Below are 19,132 nucleotides of genomic sequence, written 5' to 3'. Positions count from 1 at the left end.
TTGATGGATATTATGCGATTCTCAGTGTGGGTTACTGTAATAACAAAAACAAATATGCTACTTTTCTAAGATAGTTAATAATACATTTAGAAATAGAGGCAGTTTTTATTGGGTACCAGTGTGGGGTTATGTTTGGGCGTGGCGAAATAATTAGGAATTAAACGCTATCATTACCAAGAGAGCCGCGTGGAAGTCCACTTGCCATGTATATTGCTGGCAATGAAAACTGTTCTCCCCATTACTGACAATCCCTTCCACTTAATTTCAATTTTTTTTTGTCAAATTAGTCGTCAAGTAAGGACGGTGTCCGACAGAACTGTCATGTGGGTAAGCAAGGTCGTAGTGATATTTTTATAGATGGGTAACCGGTTACATTAGATATTTACGTTTGTTTATAATATCATAATCACACGAATAATATATGCAATAACTATTTTAGACTTTAGAAAAAGCCTTATTTACTAAATTTATGATCACTTCTTTGTACGCGTGGATTTCTGATGAAAAAAAAAACCAATGAAATTAACTGTGCTGTATCAAGTTAAAACGTATACTAGTTTTTTTAGTTTGGTCTTCAGAAATATAGCTGTGAGAACCGCGTTCAATTTGATGTATGAATTTTTGTATGTTTTAAATATACATACAAAAAGACAGATTTCTATATGGTCCCAGCATTGAATAGGTCACCCCCACCTTTCCCGTGGGTGTCGTAGTCGCCTACTAAGAGAGAGCGAGGGATATGCAGCATCGTCCCTCTTAGAACATCTCCAAGGCTTAACTGGAGTGACCAATCCGCTTGCCAAGCGTGGCAACTACTGGCAATATCCTCCAAGGGGAAGGCCTATGATCAGCAGTGGATAGTTGAAGGCTGATGTGATGTTAATGATGATGATATTAGAAGGATGTGATGTGTCTATATGTAAAACAAAATATAGTCACCACACGCAATATTGAATGTCACAATGATAAATATAGTAATAATTCAGAGAATCTATGGCTTTTAACTTTTTTTTATACAACTTAGAATGGCAAACAAGCTGACGCCCCACCTGATGGAAAGTGGTAACCGTCGCCTATAGACATGAGCAGTACCATGGACTTAAAGTCTCCCTCAATAAATAATTAGACCAGTATATAAAGTGTTCTATGTGCTAAGATAGGATATAACCTACTTGTGTACTAAATTTCATTCAATTCTGTTCAGTAGTTATTGCGTGAAAGAGTAACAAACGTTCATCTATTCTTAAAAGGATTTATAATATTAATGGGATAAACAAACGTCGTGTAATTAAAATTTTATTGTAATAGTAAAATAGTAAAATTTGGATTTAAAAAATACAATTAATAAGTGAGTTTAATAATAAACAAATTTGTTAACAAAAAAGTACCACGATTAAACCTTTCTCGTATTGTTTCGCTTACATATGGCTTCATGGACTTTCGTTAACTTTATCCTTTAACGAATTGCTTTCAAAAATTATGGTTTCGATAAACAAAACGGAATAATATCGGTCTTATGTAAATCTTTTCTATTTAAATACTCATGAGTTTAAAAATACCAGATAAAATATATAAATATTTAAATGAAATTTTAATTAACATATATGTAGTTAATTATAGCAGATTGTAAATAAATGATTAAAAATAATGTTTATTCAAGTAAACTTAATAATAAGCATTTAATATTAGTATTTTTTTTTATCTATCGCACAGATAGGAATGTAATTTCTGCCGAGAAGGACGAGCAAGAAACACAGCTGTTGCTTGTTATCAAATAAGAGTTAAGTGTACAACAAAAAATTAATAAATATGACCAGATAAAATGACTATCACAAACGTCGTATTGATAAAAGAAAGAACGCTACAATGCCACAATCAAACACAGTATTCTCGGACAGACCAGTCCCTACTAGAAGCACCCGTTCACGAGTATGACGGATGATGAAAATTAAATGTTTCATTACTGTTTTCTTGAATTTTCTCTTTCCTCTTTCACTGTACAGAAAGATCATGCTTTCTGTACTTCTGTAGTTGCATGATTATAGTTATTTTCTCTTAAACTTACCGTTTCATTATACTAAACAGGGATATACATACATACAAGAGTTGATAATGCCCATTACTAACAACTCTTTTCCTTCCAGTAAGCCTATATATAAAATAACCACAATAATTTACTGTAGGGTCCCCATCGAGGTCGACCTGATAGCCAGACAGAAGCTAGCTTGACTCCATTATTAATAATTCCTCTCTTTCACAACTACTCCTCATGTATTTATGTACTAGGGCTGTCAACTTTTTTTTACAAGAAATAAAGCTCTGAGAACAATATCAAAATAATATTTTTAGAAAAAGGGATTTAATGTTTTACTCGTAAATACATATTTTTTAGAGCTTCTCTCGTCACTTATTAATTTACAATGATTTTTTTTTTAATTGCGGTAGTGGCATATGTGTCACATTTATAATTAAAATTAAAATAAATGACGAGCAAATTTTTTATTAAATTAATCTGCACTGAGTGCCCCCTGATTAAATAAAAAAATATATGTGAACGTCTAAGTCTAACACTTATAGTGTTAAGCATATTGATGCTGAAACCAGTATTTTGTACACTATATTTTTTTGGCTGTTTCGACGCTGAAGAAACGGCTGCTCACGTAATCCTGGAATGTGAGGCTGTGGCCCATCAACGTTTAGAAATCCTCGGAACGGTGAGGTCGCTCCGTGAAGCCTGTGAAGAACCCAGGAAGCTTCTGCGCTTCTGGGCGGAGCTAGGTTGGCTGTACTAGCCACGACTCATACGCACAACGGCCCAAATGAGAGGCTAAGCGCGGAAAACCGAGTCTTTCTAACATTAACATTCACACTATATTTTTGTTTAACATTAAAAAGTATAATGTAGTGAAAAAAAGTATAATAATGTTATATTACCAGTATAGTTGGCAACCCTAGATGTACTTACGTTTGGTTTAAACGCTGTGTGAGGTGTTATAAATTCCTGCAAACCGTGAGTCAACGCACACCTGGTAGAGATGTTGGCGCCTTACGCGCAGCCGCTGACTCGACGTCTATTGTTGAATTATCAATCGAAAACAAACTGCCTGACAATGAAATCTAAGCGTTGATTTAACATGTAAAGAGATCAATTACTCGCAAGTAAGTGTTCAGTTACACTTAGTGAGATAATGAGACGAGACGTGATTTGTTTGTAAAAAAACATAACTGTTCTTTCTTAACTAATATTAATATTATAGTTTTGTAAGGGAACAGCAGTTGTGGTTTTAGAACTGGGCTTCTAAATAGGTTAATATAATAACCTGTGTTAAGGGGCCACAGCCCCAACCCCCTTTAGTATTTATGCAATTTAGAATGGCAAACAAGCTGACGGGTCACCTGATGGAAAGTGGTAACCGTCGCCTATAGACATGAGCAGTACCTTGAACATAACAGAGTATACTGTTTCGCCCATGATACCCCCCATACGTTGCCATTCCTGAGGACTCGGGTATTATTCCTCTGTACCCTGTAAATCCACTCCCTTCAAACCGAAACACAACCATGCAAACATGACTGCTTCACGGTAGAAACACGAATGGGACAGAGGTGCCCAAGCAAACAACTTTTGTACAAAGTCTCCCTCTGGTAAAAATTACTATTTTCTGACCTTAATTTAATTGTTACTTCTTTAAAATGTACCTATTGTTAGTTTGGGACTTAGTCACGCAGTTTACGTATTAAAGACTTCAACGCGCCATTGCTGGGGAAAATAATGGATTGTTAAAAATGGGGATTAGTACTCCCATTGTTACACCCTATCAGGTCGACCTCCTCGCGGTTCCCCCTGGAAACTATCGTGTTCTACTTCAAGTAAATCTATCACGTTAGGCTAACTGACCTGCCTTTATCTTCACCTATCATCCTTCACTGGTGACCCGTTAGTGCAAGCGGGGTTACCATTCCATTACCATCCATTTAAAACAAAACGCGTCATTGCTGGGTCACACGTAAATAGACCACGCAGTCTCAACATATTTCGTATAAACTCTAATACTCCTTAACTCCTTCAATTTTAAACATTATCACCACGTCATAGTTCTACTTTACTAATCATACAGTTCAGCCGTGTAGTCCCAGCATCGAAACGTCTCTCTTAAAACATCACCAAAGCCTAACTACGATTGCCAATCCTGCCAAGCGTGGCGACTACAGACGTAGCCTCCCAAGGAAGACACCTATGTTCAGCAGCGGACAGTTGACGACTGATATGTAGGATCATACAGTTTGAACTTTAAATGCAGATTAAAAATAAATGCTTAACCATTCATAAAGGTGAAATATTTATATATTTAAAGGTTTAGCATGTGAAAACGTAGTTATTAATGGGTCTACTTATCCTATATGTATATTACAATAATAACCGCGGTGTACGTTACAAAGATAATGTAAAGACATGGTCTGGTCATGCGCTATTGTGGCCTAGTCGATAGCTTTGTTTACGTGCGAAAGGAGACACGTGTACTCATATGTACACATAACACGCGCGACGACCAGTAATCAGTTATCGGCGGCGAGAGTGATCGTGCATCGTGATTATGTCACTGCAATTAAAAACTATGCCGTGCGTGCAAGGAAGGAAGTAGCGGAAAGCTAGGTGGCAGCAGGTGGGGTGGGTGCGGGTGTGGGGGGGTGGTGGAGGCGTCCGCGGGAGGGAGGATGCACGCGTGCCGGCGCGCGTCCAGCAGTCGCGCGAAGCACGACGGACGCCGCGCACGCACGCCGCGCGATAACGCCGCGCCCGCGCCGCGATGAGTGATCAGTGAGCGAGCGCGTCGCGGAGCGCCTCGACTCTACCACATGGAGTACCAGCACCAACCGATCCAGCCGCTAGGCCCTCCGGCGCCGCCGCCGCAGCTATTGCCGCCGGCGCCGCCGCCTCCCTTACCCTCGTTACCACAACTGCAGCACGGTCACACGCAGGACGACGACCGGTGGAGTCAGTACCACATCTGGAGGCAGCACGTCTTCGTCAACGGTCAGTCGCGCCGCCCTATTGCTTTCCGCCATCAGGAAGCGCCCGCGCACTTTCTCCGCAACATAACACTTGCGTTCCGTGATTGATGTTGCCCCAGGGCGCGAGAGAGTCGTGAAAAAAGAGAAAGTGCGCGAGCGCAACCCGGACAGAACATTTCGGTTGATCGAGAGCTCTTTGTTTCGGCGATTTGGGCCTTTCACTGGCTCCGGAGTTCGGACATCCTAGTGCGTTTTTCCGTACGTCTCATCCCCTGCACAGTAACAGCAGTGTTCCAGATAAGTGGATACGAACACTGCAGCAAATATCGCTCATATCGCGCGCGTTATTCAAAAGTCATATACGCACGGAACTACGCGGACATTTTCTGTAATTATGTGCTGCAATTTCAGTTAAATATACCTTTAGTTTTCCGTGGCACAACACGTGCCATCTCATACGCTTGCAATTTTACTTTTCCTCTTAATGTCAACGGCAGCATAATATTATGTAAATTTTATTAATTAAAGCGAACAGTCGAACACCCAAAACTAAAATAGGTCAACATTACCGGATTCACTTTTAAACAGAATCTGTCATTGCCTGCCTGGTACCAAGGCCTCTGTCGTCTCACGAGAAGTATAAACATGCTTTAAGATAATTAGATTCACGTTTCAATGTGTGTGTTCACTTGTGTTTATGTGGGCGCTTATAGTGCGGAAGGTTTCGCGGCAAACGCGATTAGTCGGGACGCGGATAGAAGCCATACAAAATGGTCCAAGCATCCAGAGACCTTCTGTCTGTGACTTATGTCAATATCATCTAAAATCTATCATCATAAAAAGATCAGAAATATTTTCTGTTACGACTAAATCACGTATCTATTGTAAAACTATAAGAGCTTGTAGAAGTAGTTATAAAGATCTTTAACCCAAGAGTTGCAATTTAGAAGGAAGATATAAAAGAGATTAAATCTAACAACATAGAAGTACAAATTTAGGATATAATAATAATAACTCGCTTAGTATCCCATCAAAATGTACATACATATATGCAACGAATACAAATACTTCCTATACGTGTTCAGGATAAAATATTTAATGTTATAGGATTATGGGTTAGACGTTTCTCAACTTCAGACATTTGAATGGCTTTGACAAGCGAATTTTTTCAATACACGTACAAATCTGACATTTTCAATTCATCGTTTGTTTTGGCATCTTGTGTACTTAGTATATATTTATTGTTTTCAGATATTCTTAATTTTAATACTAAGTCTTTTGCTTGTTTCACAAATTATAATGTTACACTTTTACTAGATGCAGACTTTGTACAAAAGTCGTTTACTTAGGCATCTCTGTCCCATTCGTGTTTCTACCGTGAAGCAGTTGTGTTTGCATGGCTGTGTTTCGGTTTGAAGGGTGGGATATGGCAGTGAATTTACACGGTACAAAGGAATGACACCTGAGACCTCAGGAATGGCAACGCATAGGAGGTATCATAGGCGAAACAGTATACTCTGTTATGTCCACGATATTGCTCATGTCTATAGGCGACGGTTACCACTTTCCATCAGGTGGGCCGTCAACGTGTTTGTCATTCTAAGTTGCATAAAAAAAACGTTACCCTAAACTTCTGTATTTTATTTTATTTCATTATTTCGATAGACTTTACCTCGTGACTGGGTATACTGGTCGAGGGCGTATGTTAGCGACACATCTCAACAATATTTAGTCTGTTTTGAACTGTCGCCAGGTTAAAGTACTTCAAACTAATCATCATATAATGTAAACAATTTTATGCTCAAAATTTCAATATACTTATATGTTTCTTTTTTAGTTTAGTTTGTGTCTCCATCCTGCAATCCTAAATTGTTATTAGACGCTTTCACATCAACTTTCAAACTTGGAATTCTTTTAAATTATTTATTTATACTTTTTAAGGACTTATATCGACTTTATAAGCAAATATTTATACTTTATAAAGTATCAGAAATGATCGATCATATATTTTTAAAACTTGAATGACCAATAGAAATTAGAAAAAGGCCGAAAGCTTTTAACTCTAAAAGATTATAACATGCTTAAGACTTCCTTCACAGTACTTAAACACGACTGCAAAATAATAATTGATCGTTCACCTATCTAAATGGCGTTAAAGTTACAAATGATATTGGAATCAAAGTAATCTCTTTATTTTGTGTATAAAATACCAAAATAATGTACGTTCGCATTCAAATACTAATATCTCACATAATTTACTGAGACCTTTCTAATCATTGAGGCAGCTCGTCGCCCCTATTATATTTTATAATATATTACGAGACGAAATTTGATTGCCACCGGTCTTTATGGTAGGTTTATTTTATGGCATAATGAATCAGAGTACGAATATTGTAGGGACGCTTCAATAAGTGTATTTTTTTTTTATTATCATCAAAAGGTGCAGTGATTTGTTGCATGGTAACCGACTTCATTCAATCCCTAATATAATGTTCTTCTAATTTAAGTTCCAAATTCAAATCTTGTGTAGTTGTAACCATGCAGTATTGAATCAGCGTGTAATGATTGCGTGTCATTAACGTAAATACAAATGCTAGATATGCAAGTTTGACAACAAAAAGTATTTGCATCTATCGAGAACAAGGATGAATTAGTAGCACAGTGTATCCCGTAGTTTCCTCATCGGTTGTTTTTGGTCTGGCCTGTTGGATTTTACAAACGCTAGTGCAAGATTATTTACTTCCGGCTTTATTTGTTCATATTCATTTCAATATAATTTAAAAAAATAATTTGTTTAATTAATTTCAAAATAAATTATTAGGTTTCTTTTAAGAAAAACTTCAACATATCTATACGTGTGTTAACATTGTACGTTATTTTTATTTTATATTGGCACCCGAGTAAACTCGAAATCAATATAGTAAATTCCCGGTTTGTTTTTTTTTTTTTTCATTTTTATGTAATTATTATTTACCGTTTAATTATTGTGTTAATGATAATTTTAGCTCAGAAATATCATATAATCTTACAGTTAATCCTGTTAAGGACGGAAGTTTTAAGGTTACATATTTGTATGATCGCATCGAACTCTTTCTCAATAGTTGGACTATATTCTCTCGATGTAAGCGGTAATTGCTGTACAGTCAGGTGAGCGGGATGCGTTGACAATAAAACACAAGTACGTGTACAATTACGTCACTCGGGAATTAAGGTCATCCTCGTGATGCAGTAGTCTGATACGGTACCGGAACAATTTCCCCTGTCATCCACATTCGTTGATCAGTGCACGCAGTTGACAATACCAGTCTTCTCACTTTATGACCCTTAATGGCATATATATATAGGATACTTTAGTACTCATTGGTGTTATCGTTCAATTAATAATTCGACGTTTCAAATCTAATTAAGGTAATATAAGGCAAAGGATAGGTTACTGAAATGCTTTTATTAAAATGCAGTAAAAAAGAAGGTCACACAGCAACAATGGAACATAAACTTTCGATTGTGAATATTGAACTTAATATTCACAAACTTTGAAGTGCGAACTGAATGTGGCAACTGGCAACCCGGAGCATTTGCGGCACACCGTCACAGCTACTCCTTTTTTATCAATTCGAGCGTGCAGACTTTCACTTCGAATATTTGGAAAAAAAGTGGCGACCTTTTCGCGACTTTCTCCCCCCTCTGCCCCCCTCGCCTCCGCCCCCCGGCACGTGCTTTCTTCCGCGTGCGCGTAGTCACCGCAGCGTCTACTTTTACTTTTTATTCTTAACACTCCGAGATTATATCCGAAGATAGCAAGAAAGTTGCCAGCTCCGAGTGCTCGTATGTATACTTTTATTTATGAATGAGAAAACGAATTGGTGATTATATTGTATTTTAATTTCCCATGCTAGCAAGCGTTGAGGTTTAGTTAATTCTATACTTTAATGTTGTAACGTTAAATATTATATCCGTCTGTCGATATGCAAGCTAAAATTTTAGACGAAACCCATTAGCAGTGTTGGCAAAGATATCCAAGGGTCTCTATTCCGGGGTATTAGCAAGTATTATTTTTATATACTCATACTGTACCCACGAAATGTATATTTTAAAACTCCGTACACAATAAATATTATTCTCTAGATGACCTTTGGATACCTATGGCATTTCAGAGTCAATGTCTCTATTCTCGGAAATATTATTGACTAATTCTATCTCAACGTTAGTAAAACAACTGATCATAAATGTTTCATGTGCTTCAGTTTCCTCTACTGTTTTGGTTATTTCAACATTTTCTCAATCATCTGTAATAATATTGAGTTTGTTAGATTGATTTAAAAGACTGTATTAAGTTTTATCAATCTTGCTAGTATAAACTTCAACACAAAAATTCGTAACCCAAACTGACTCGTTAACAAGCACTTTTTAATTATAATTTTTTTGTCGTGGCCCGTGACAGTTTTAAAGTACTGTAATTCACGGAATAATTGTAAACAAATTATGGAAAGTTGTTGCCTACCGAGAATAATTTAGGTAAAGGAAATTTATCATTCACTTTCTCAAAATATTCTGTTATACGTCTAACATATAGATTATATCAAATATTCCATACGTGATAAAGTTGTCTATGTTGACCCAAATTTTACAATCATAATCTTTAAATCCTTAATAAACCCTTATTAAATCTGTAATAACCATATTTTTCTTACTATTTACTTCTTCAACTACTTAGCCTCGCCTCTTCTACATGGGTTCAACTATTATAAATATACGAAGTTAAATGCTTTCTATGTATTTATTATACATCCATATAAGTCTGGTATATATTTGTTATCCGCATAGTTTACGATCAGTTACATTCTCTTCTTTATCGACCAGTAAACATACTTCTTTATTGTTGTCATCTAGTCTGTATAGTTCATACAAATTTATCCTTAACTCTACAAGTTTACCAGCAATAGATACAACCTTAAAACTGTCCTTTATGTACTTAATATGTTACTATTTGTTTCTTTTTATTTCTAAAATAATCACTATGTTTAAACAAAATTACCACTGTGCTGATATTACATATGTACATTATACCTAACATTGGCACAATTTAATTATTTCTTACTGAGAGACGGTGCAGTGATAATATTAAGTTTTTGTTCTTGTATATCGTAATTACTCTTGACCTGTCTGTCTGTCGTGTATCAAAAAATAAATAAACATCAAATGTTACAATCTGCAGATAAAGTATGTCACATGATGATTTCATAACTGTATCATCACCCAATACATAACTGTACATCACATATCTGTTACGTTATATGACATTACATGTAATACAATACATGATTTATTTATAAACAATACCAATGTATTGAATGGCATACACAATTTTTCAATTATTTCCAAAAATGGAGGATTTTAATTCTCTAATTATTTCTTCTTTATTTCAACAACTATTTGTTACTTTTTATTTCTAAAATCATCCCGAGTTCGTTAAAATGTTAGTCTTTTCCATCTCGGGCTCTATCGTCGTAAGTTCTAACAATAAAATAACCAAATCAATTTGGAAAACACCGCAATATTTTCTGCAAATCATCTTGATTTCTTTTAGAATCTTCACAGAGAAAAATAAGCCTCACCCTCGCCCTCCCTTAATCGCTTCTTACGATACCTATGGGAAAGGAAAAGGTGGCCTATTCTATGCCGGGACCACACGGTTTAATAGTAGTAGAATAATAAACTAAAATATAAATAGACTGATCGTGCTAAATGTTAAATAAAGGCTAGTGTAGACGACTCGTAAGTCTCATATTTCCACTTTTGTATCGTCACTTTTTCATCTAACATGCATAACCTGACAAATATATAAATGCCAAAATTTAAATAATGTAATTGAAGATATACATATATTGGTAAAATAATAATCCACTTTTGTTGTGATAAAATTTATAAGTATGGTACTAACAGGAGAAGAAAGGAATATCTAAAAATCACTTCAGAATTAATGAAAGTAACTTATACACAAAAATAATGCTGCATATTTGGAGCCTGCTCATTTTTTAAATAAAATAATAGACAGAAGATATTTTAAATAAAATTTTAAGACCTCTTTTTTTTTTAAATAATTTGAAAATATTGACAGTCTCAGTCGATTTCATATTAAAAAGTGAGACCCTTTTACAAATCATACATATATAATCTTTTTCACTAGCCTACTTGACTAGTAAATCTTGGTAGCTGAGTTTTAAAACATAGGTTTATTTTATAGCGTAAGCATCTAAGCAAAGAAGGAAGGATTTTTGAAAATTCCAACATAAGGGATCACATGACACCATGCGTACAAAGCTACGGGCAACAGCTAGTCGAAAACACGATAATAAACGACCTTTAGTGAGTCGAGTTTAACTACACCGCCAATCATCATACATAATAGTGCATGTGGAAGATTGCGCACGCGCAGTCTCCGTCATCGTCATCACTTACCGACGTAGAGAGTAAAAGTAATCTTTCATTAGTTTCCGCATGCCCCCCACAGCTGGGGGCCCCACCTCGCGCCGCCTTCCGACTTTTACTTTCCCGCTAACCTGATCCCCCCCTGCCCCGTTCCCCTACTACAACCCAGCTGATCGCTGCATACTAGACTAGAGTTACAGAATGCATAGTTGCATAAGTTAAATATTATGTTGGTTGTACTATATAACCTACATAAATAAAAATGTTACAATGTCATTATAATAAGCCATGTAATGTAGGTAGCGACTGAAATTTGCTTTTTAATAATTCAACACCATCTTAATTAGTAAAATTTATTAAATTTATATTTTTAAGAATACATTATTGTATCATAAACTCATTTTTTTACGTTTTAATATAGCCCTGCTACTGCTAATCTACCTATTATATGCACTTTAGTTAACTCTACATGCATTAATAAATTTTAAAACAATATAGTTAAATATATTACTAAATATACTCATTTAATATGTGCAAATTATATTTAAACTTGAGAGTTGTAACGTTACAATGAGATAAAAACAATATTAGTGTTTCATTGAAGAAATCACATTTTGTTATTTAAATGAGGATCGGTCTTACGCAGGTTGAAGTTCAACAAGTGATTTTTACATCAAATTTTTATCTACACATTTTAAATGGCTGGCTTATATTATTTTCGAGAACAAACTACATGTGTCAACTTCAAAGTGCGTTTATATCTGAATACCTACCATGCAAATTTGTCATACATACATACGACAGACAGTAGAGTAAAATTATATACCAAAATTTTACCATTCTGTAAAATGTTGGTCCTCCTGTCAATTGTGACAGCGTTTAATAACACAAAAACAGTTCTGTATACGAGCCTACGATTTTATTTTTTTATTTTATATATTTATATTTTTATTTATACTTTATTGTACACAAAACATACATTTTTATAATTTATATTAAATGAAGAGGCACAACAGGCGAGCTTTACTCTGTAAGAGTTCTTTTCCAGCAAATCAGAAGAAACAAAGAAGTGGAAACAGTACTAGTACTTATTATTATATATTTTATTATCTATTGATTAAAAATATATTTATATATTAATAACATTTTACGTATTGATAAGTTCAAAATAATGATTTCAGCATGAGAATACGAACGGATCCAACGTCTAAGACAATTCCATACCATTAATATATTACGCTCAAAGGTTTTGATTAAATATTTAATATTTATATAGATAAATTATTTATTATTAACAATAATAATAATTATTATTATAGATAAAAATAAATAATAATAAAAAGAGAAAAGAGATCATTTCATTTTGCTGGTTATAAGAGCCGCCTCAGCTGTTGCTATGTATGCACACCTCCAGCGAGATGTACCTATATTATAGCGCTGATTTTCAGGCGGCCTCTTAACTCATTTAACTTTAGCATTTGTGCGAATCGCCAATACCCATTTTTCGGATGAGAGACTCAATACACTGATTTAAATAAGTACCTTATGGAACCTCAAATATTTTGCATTAATTTTTTCCTTTTTTTTTCTTGTTTAGTTATGTATTTTTTTTTTATTTAATTTCAAATGTATTTTAATTTTCGAGTACTTAAATGATAAAATTGTACAAGAAGGGGTCTGTAAATGGCAATAAATATATACTAACTTAATTAGCCACTCACTGACTACTACGATACAGGTCTGCGAGCCTAGTATAGTAATCCCTGTATAATAAATTGTATACCCGATTTTTAGCTACAATAAAGTTATAATTATTATTATTATTATTATTATAAATAAAAAATAAATAAAACCAATATAAAAAAAGAACATTTAAATCAAATCCATCCATATTTATTATCTGTAAACTGTTAAATTTATTTGGTGATTTTATTTAACGAGATAAATATTGTGTAGTCCATACACCAGACAGAATCAGAGACAATATTAGGAATATAATTTTAAACTAACATGTCGAGATGATGAGATCTCGAATCTGAACTCGTTTATTCAAGGTCGTTAAAATTGGAAAAAAAAAGCAGTTGTGACATGCAGAACACAAATATTGGAATATCAATAATCAAACATAAGTCTTGGATGTTAAAAGCCGACTTTAAGCAATAATTTAATTTGAACTCACAAGTATTTAGGCATGGGTTGTGTTATATGTACATACCGCTCCCGTATCTACATATGTATGTTTCGTTCATCTGGTCTGTCATTTACTAAAGGGAGACTTTGTACAAAAGTCGATTGCTTGAGTACCTCTGTCCCATTCGTGTTCCAACCGTAAATCAGTTGTGTTTGCATGGCTGTGTTTCGGTTTGAACGGTGGGATATGGCGTGAATTTATAGGGTACAGAGGAATAACACCTGAGTCCACAGAAATAGCAACACATGGTGGGTATCATGGGCGAAACAGTATACTCTGTTATGTCCACAGTACTACTCATGTCTATAGGTGAAGGTAACCTCTTTCTATCAGGTGGGCCATCAGCTTGTTTGCCATTCTAAGTAATATAAAAAAGTCTGGATACCTATGACGGAAATACACCAATTTCATTATAACATACATCAGTTGGATTTCTGTATTAATTTTGGTCAGGTTTTTCATTTCTATATTTCATCATCATCATCGTCACACCACTTAACTATCCACTGCAGAACATAGGCTTTCTCCACTGAGGGGGATTTTGCCAGTAATAACCAGGCGGGTGGGTTGACAACCGCGGTTAGGTTTTGGCGATGTTTTAAGAGAGGCACCACCTATTTTTTTTATACCACTGAGGTGGCAAACAAGCATACGGCCCGCCTGATGGTAAGCGGTTACCGTAGCCTACGAACGTCTGCAATACCAGAGGTATTACGCGCGCGTTGCCGACCCTGAAGAAAACTCTTTACCCCCCTTTCGAAGAACCTCATGCTGTAGTCTCTTGGGAAAACCTCGGCGTACCTACCTACATACGTACAATATTTCATACTATCTGTGTAACAGCGAGTGGAATTCTTGTAGTATCGTATAAATAGGGAATGTTACTAATGAGAATGCATAATAGTCCCCTCTATCTACCCTTAAAAATGGCTAGAGAACACGAACAGTGGGCTCAAAAGATTCTCTATTTTACGTGAATATTCTTAAAGATCATTTTACCTTGCCTCTAAAGTTATCTTTATAGCTACGTAGAATGTAATCAAAAGCAATCATAATATTAAAATAATCATTATTGTAAAATAAGTAAAATATAAACATGTTACTCCTTGCAGCAGATTGCTTACTCGTGATTGATACATTTACTTCAATCATCATTTTTATTCGCCTTGTTAATTATTTTAAATGTTAGAACCATGTCGTACGACCTTGCAGGTACCTCAAAATACACAAAACAATATTATTAAAGATATAAACAATAGTATTTCCATATTTTTTCTTTTGATGGGTGAAAATGGTATGGTAACTCCGCCTGCGCTAACTGGATACGCTGGCGGAGCACCAGTGAAGGGTGATAGATGAGAATGAAAACAGGCCAGTTAGCCCATTATGATGAATTAACCATGATAGTTTCCAGGGGGAACTGCGAGAAGGTCGACCTGGTTGGGTATATTGCTAGCAATGGGATTCTCAGTCTCCATTACTAACAATTCCCTTCTCCCCAGTATTTCCATATTGTACTGCTGTAATATTTTATCAATATTTGACACAATTATTATACAATTTTGGTAGATTTTTTTTTATGTAACTTAGGAGGGTATATGTAGCATGCAGCTCACTTGATGGTAATCGATTACCACATCCCATAGGCACTTGCAACATCACAGAAATTATACTTACGCACCTGCCTGCCGGCCTTTTATATTATTTTATTATTAGATATCTTCTCTTTCCTCCCTAGAGTTGAAATTTCAAAAATCCATTTTTAGAGGATATTTTTGAATCTAATAACATTTATTGAATCAAACTTTTATATAAAATATTAATAAGATCTCCGTACGCCATTTTTCTTATCTGTGACGGCGTCGGAAAAGTCAGCGGCCCGAAGCGCGCCGTCAGCTCGCGCTCGCGTCACTGCCGCTCAAGATTAAGGGTTCCGAATGGCGCCGAAACTAGTCGAACTTTTTATATTAAAATATTATATATAACAATAGTAGGTTCGACATTCTTGGGTTCTGGGGATGGCCTGTGTTATTAGGAACCGGGCAACGAACCACAACATCCAGACCAGAGTCGAAATCAGGGGAGTTCGTTTTTTTAAATTGACCTAACTGGGAATCTAATTAGGGTCGTCAATTACTCAAATTAACATACCTACCACTGCGCCTCGGAGGCAATAAAATTTCATAATATAACCTAACATTTTTAGGTTTTCAGGTAAGAAGTTCTTACCTATATTTTAGGTGCAACACAGTTCTCATGATAAGTATATCTTCAACATTTACGATGCATTTTGGAACACTAAAATGCGTGAAAACTACAAAACTAACAAACTAAAATGCAAAAAGAATCTTTTTTCTATCGGTAAAGTATTCCCTTATTGGCCTTTACCTTAATCAGACATTAAAAAAAGCCAATCGGTCCAGCCTTTCCCACGTGACGCGCTTGAATAACAGTCATTTAATTATACATAGATATTGGGGGGAAAAGGGATTGTTAGTAATGAAGACTGAGAATCCCATTGCTAGCAATATACCCAACCATGTCGACCTCCTCGCAGTTCTCCCTGGAAACTAACATAGTTAATTCCTGATGAATTCATCATGATGTGCTAACTGGCCTGTTTTCATTCTCATCTATCACCCTTCACTGGTGCTCCGCCGGCGTATCCAGTTAGCGCAGGCGAAGTTACCATACCATTTTCACCCATCAAAAAAAATATATAGACTTTTTGAATAAATTTCCTGGATGAAAATAAATAGAGCACTAATATCTCCTCTTATAGGACATTAACGATGTTATAAATAACACATAACCGGATTTATCACTTGTTAAATCATTAAATCGATCTATATAATACATTAAACATGATTCGATCGATGCCCCCATAATCATTAATAACATTTAAAAAAAAAAAAGAACAATTTGGTACGTTCAGTTAATGATTAATATGTGATTGATAAAACCTTAACCGAAGCGAGCGCTTTCTAGCTCACTTTCGCTCAATTCACACGTTTACGAAAATGATCGCGCGACGCCGGAAAACTGCTTTCACTATTGCGCAAGAGCAGTCACTTCCCACTCCCCGCTCCTCCCCCGGCCGCCCCCTCGCCTCCTCCCGCCCCACAGAACCGCCAGTCGGCACTCCTCACCTATATTTCCTGAATAGGAAGTGAACGTTACGCAAGACTAGCTTTCCACGTAGTGCCCACGGCATGAACAAGTTTTATTAATTTGTTTATTCGGAAAATATTATCAAAGCATTAATCGTAAACAAGGTATGATTCTCACAAATGAACAGCAAGCGATGGTAAGTGGTCAAGAAATAAGACAACTTATAGACACAGATCTGTCGAAGTTGGTGAGCGCATTACTTGAGAATGCTTGGTGCGAATTGAATACTTTTATGTTTCCTTTAGAATCTACATAATGCATATCCGCTTAATTTATATCACAATTTATTCATCACCATATGAGCCTTTAACTGTCCACTGCTGAACATAAGTCTCCCCCTTGGAGAGTTTTTCCAGTAGTTCTCACGCTTGACATTGGCAAATGCAGTTAGACTTTAGAGATGTTTTAATAGGGACGCTGCTGCCTCCCTCGCCGAGCCTTAGTTGCTTCTTACGACATTCACAAAATAAACTCTTATTAGTTTTAAAATTTTTTTACCCATTTACAATTTTTTTTTAAGTAATATGCAATATATATATATATATATATATATATATATATATATATATATATATATATATATATATATATTAATATGCAATAATACAAGAAAATTAATTATATTATTTAGTTTATATATATTAATAGTATATTATTAATATTTACAACATAAATATATCTAATTAGAAATGAATTAAACTTGGGATTTAGATAATATAGGTCATATATCTAATGATACGATACGGGAATTGAACTCTGCACTTTACTTGATAAATAACCAATGAGATCGATAAATTTGATCAAGATAAATCGGACAGTTCACTGATCTCTGCTGAAATAAGATATCGTTATAAAACTATTCAGAACAATACACATCCTAATTTATGCCTTCCATTACTGGACCTATGTCTTTCCATATAACAGGAAGTACTACAACATACCAATCCCAGTGATCAAGCAGCTTGGTACAGGCATAAGATTAAAGATTAATTCTTATGCCGTAGGTTTTTGAGCATAAAATTGGACGGTCACAATATGCAGATTATTTTTTATTGAAAAAATTGAGATATGGTATATAAATTACAAGGTACCAAAGCATAACACCATATCAATAAATAGCGCATGAGGAGTATCATGGTAAATGCTGCTCGTGTCTATAAATGATGGTTACCACTTTTATCTGTTATACTATTAGATTCTATACCATTCTAAATACACTAATGCATCAAGCTTTAACCATTCCATCCACAGTTTGACTTTAGACATAGACAAATCGGGTTTAAGTAGAAATTTCATAAAAAAAAACGTCTCATTTGCGATCCCAATTCGATTACGTCAAAATTCACCCCGCAAATTCTAAACGAGGCGGTAATAGAAATTTTATTACACAAACAAGGCTGAGACGAGCCGTTGTCGGCACGGAAGTGCGTCGTTATGTTACAAGTCAGTGAGGCATCGCGCGTCATTATGTGGCCAAAGGAGAGTTTGGGCACCACTTTCTAGCTGTACGGACAAAGTGAGAGTGCTTCTGGACTGGTCAGTTTCGGACGCTTTCACTTGGACGGACACGTGGACAAATGGAATTCAATGTCGCTTATGCCTTCTTACGGTCGTTACGGCCGTTTATTGAAGAAAATTAATACCGTTGTAATCAAATTTTTTCCTTACCTCCAATCTCAATATCGATTTGTCGGAATAACAACGAAAAATCAACAATATCTTTAAATTTTTGCTTTTATTGTTGTGATCAAACAAAAACATGATTTAGTTAGTTTAATATTTTTTTTTTACATTTAAACATGACAGATATGTTTATTTGTATACATAATAAACAGAACTAAAATAGAATTTGCCGAAACCAAATAACAAGTTTGTATTATGCGGAACTGCAACCTGCAACAATTGGAAGTAAGGCTGTATATTAAACCGCTAAACCATCACGGACATTTTCTTCTTATTTTCCGCGTTAAAAGAAAATAGTAGCCACATGTGAAGGCTTTTGATTGCCAATATTTAATTAATAAATAAAAAAAAAAAACTCGAAAATTTTAAATTGTACCATGAACATCTTTAAGATCTTCTTATGGCATGTAAATATCCAAAACACCAACAGTTTGTATAAACAAAAACACAAAAAAAAAAATAAGAAAATTCTTTGTTTTTATGCAACCTAGAACGACACAATCTGACGACCCACCTGATGAAAAGTGGTAACTGTCGCCTATAGACATGAACAGAACTATGGACATAACAGAGTATACTGTTTCGCCCATGATACCACCCATGCGTTGCCATTCCTGAGGAACAAGTAGCTATGCCTCTGTATCC

General features: G+C 35.3%; 1 protein-coding gene across 10 annotated transcripts in view; it reads left to right on the top strand.

The window, feature by feature from the left end:
- The window catches only part of LOC113518684 (thyrotroph embryonic factor), a 73,958-nt gene that overhangs the window by 31,545 nt on the left and 23,281 nt on the right, over nt 1-19,132 (top strand). For 2 of the 10 annotated variants that reach the window (XM_052896678.1, XM_052896679.1), the window contains exon 1: nt 4,749-5,035. The exons of 7 other annotated variants lie outside the window; for them this stretch is intronic. In XM_052896678.1, coding sequence (XP_052752638.1) covers nt 4,858-5,035 — 178 coding nt within the window. In that variant the 5' untranslated portion in view covers nt 4,749-4,857. Of the gene's footprint in view, nt 1-4,746; nt 5,036-19,132 lie in introns of those variants that run through there. One more of the 10 variants, XM_052896677.1, reaches the window with a different exon arrangement.

Source organism: Galleria mellonella, unplaced genomic scaffold (assembly GCF_026898425.1).
Source record: "Galleria mellonella isolate WM207_F2 unplaced genomic scaffold, CSIRO_AGI_GalMel_v1 utg33, whole genome shotgun sequence".
NCBI lineage: Eukaryota > Metazoa > Arthropoda > Insecta > Lepidoptera > Pyralidae > Galleria > Galleria mellonella.
Note: the sequence above shows the minus strand (reverse complement) of the source record. Positions and strands in the feature narration are given on the sequence as shown.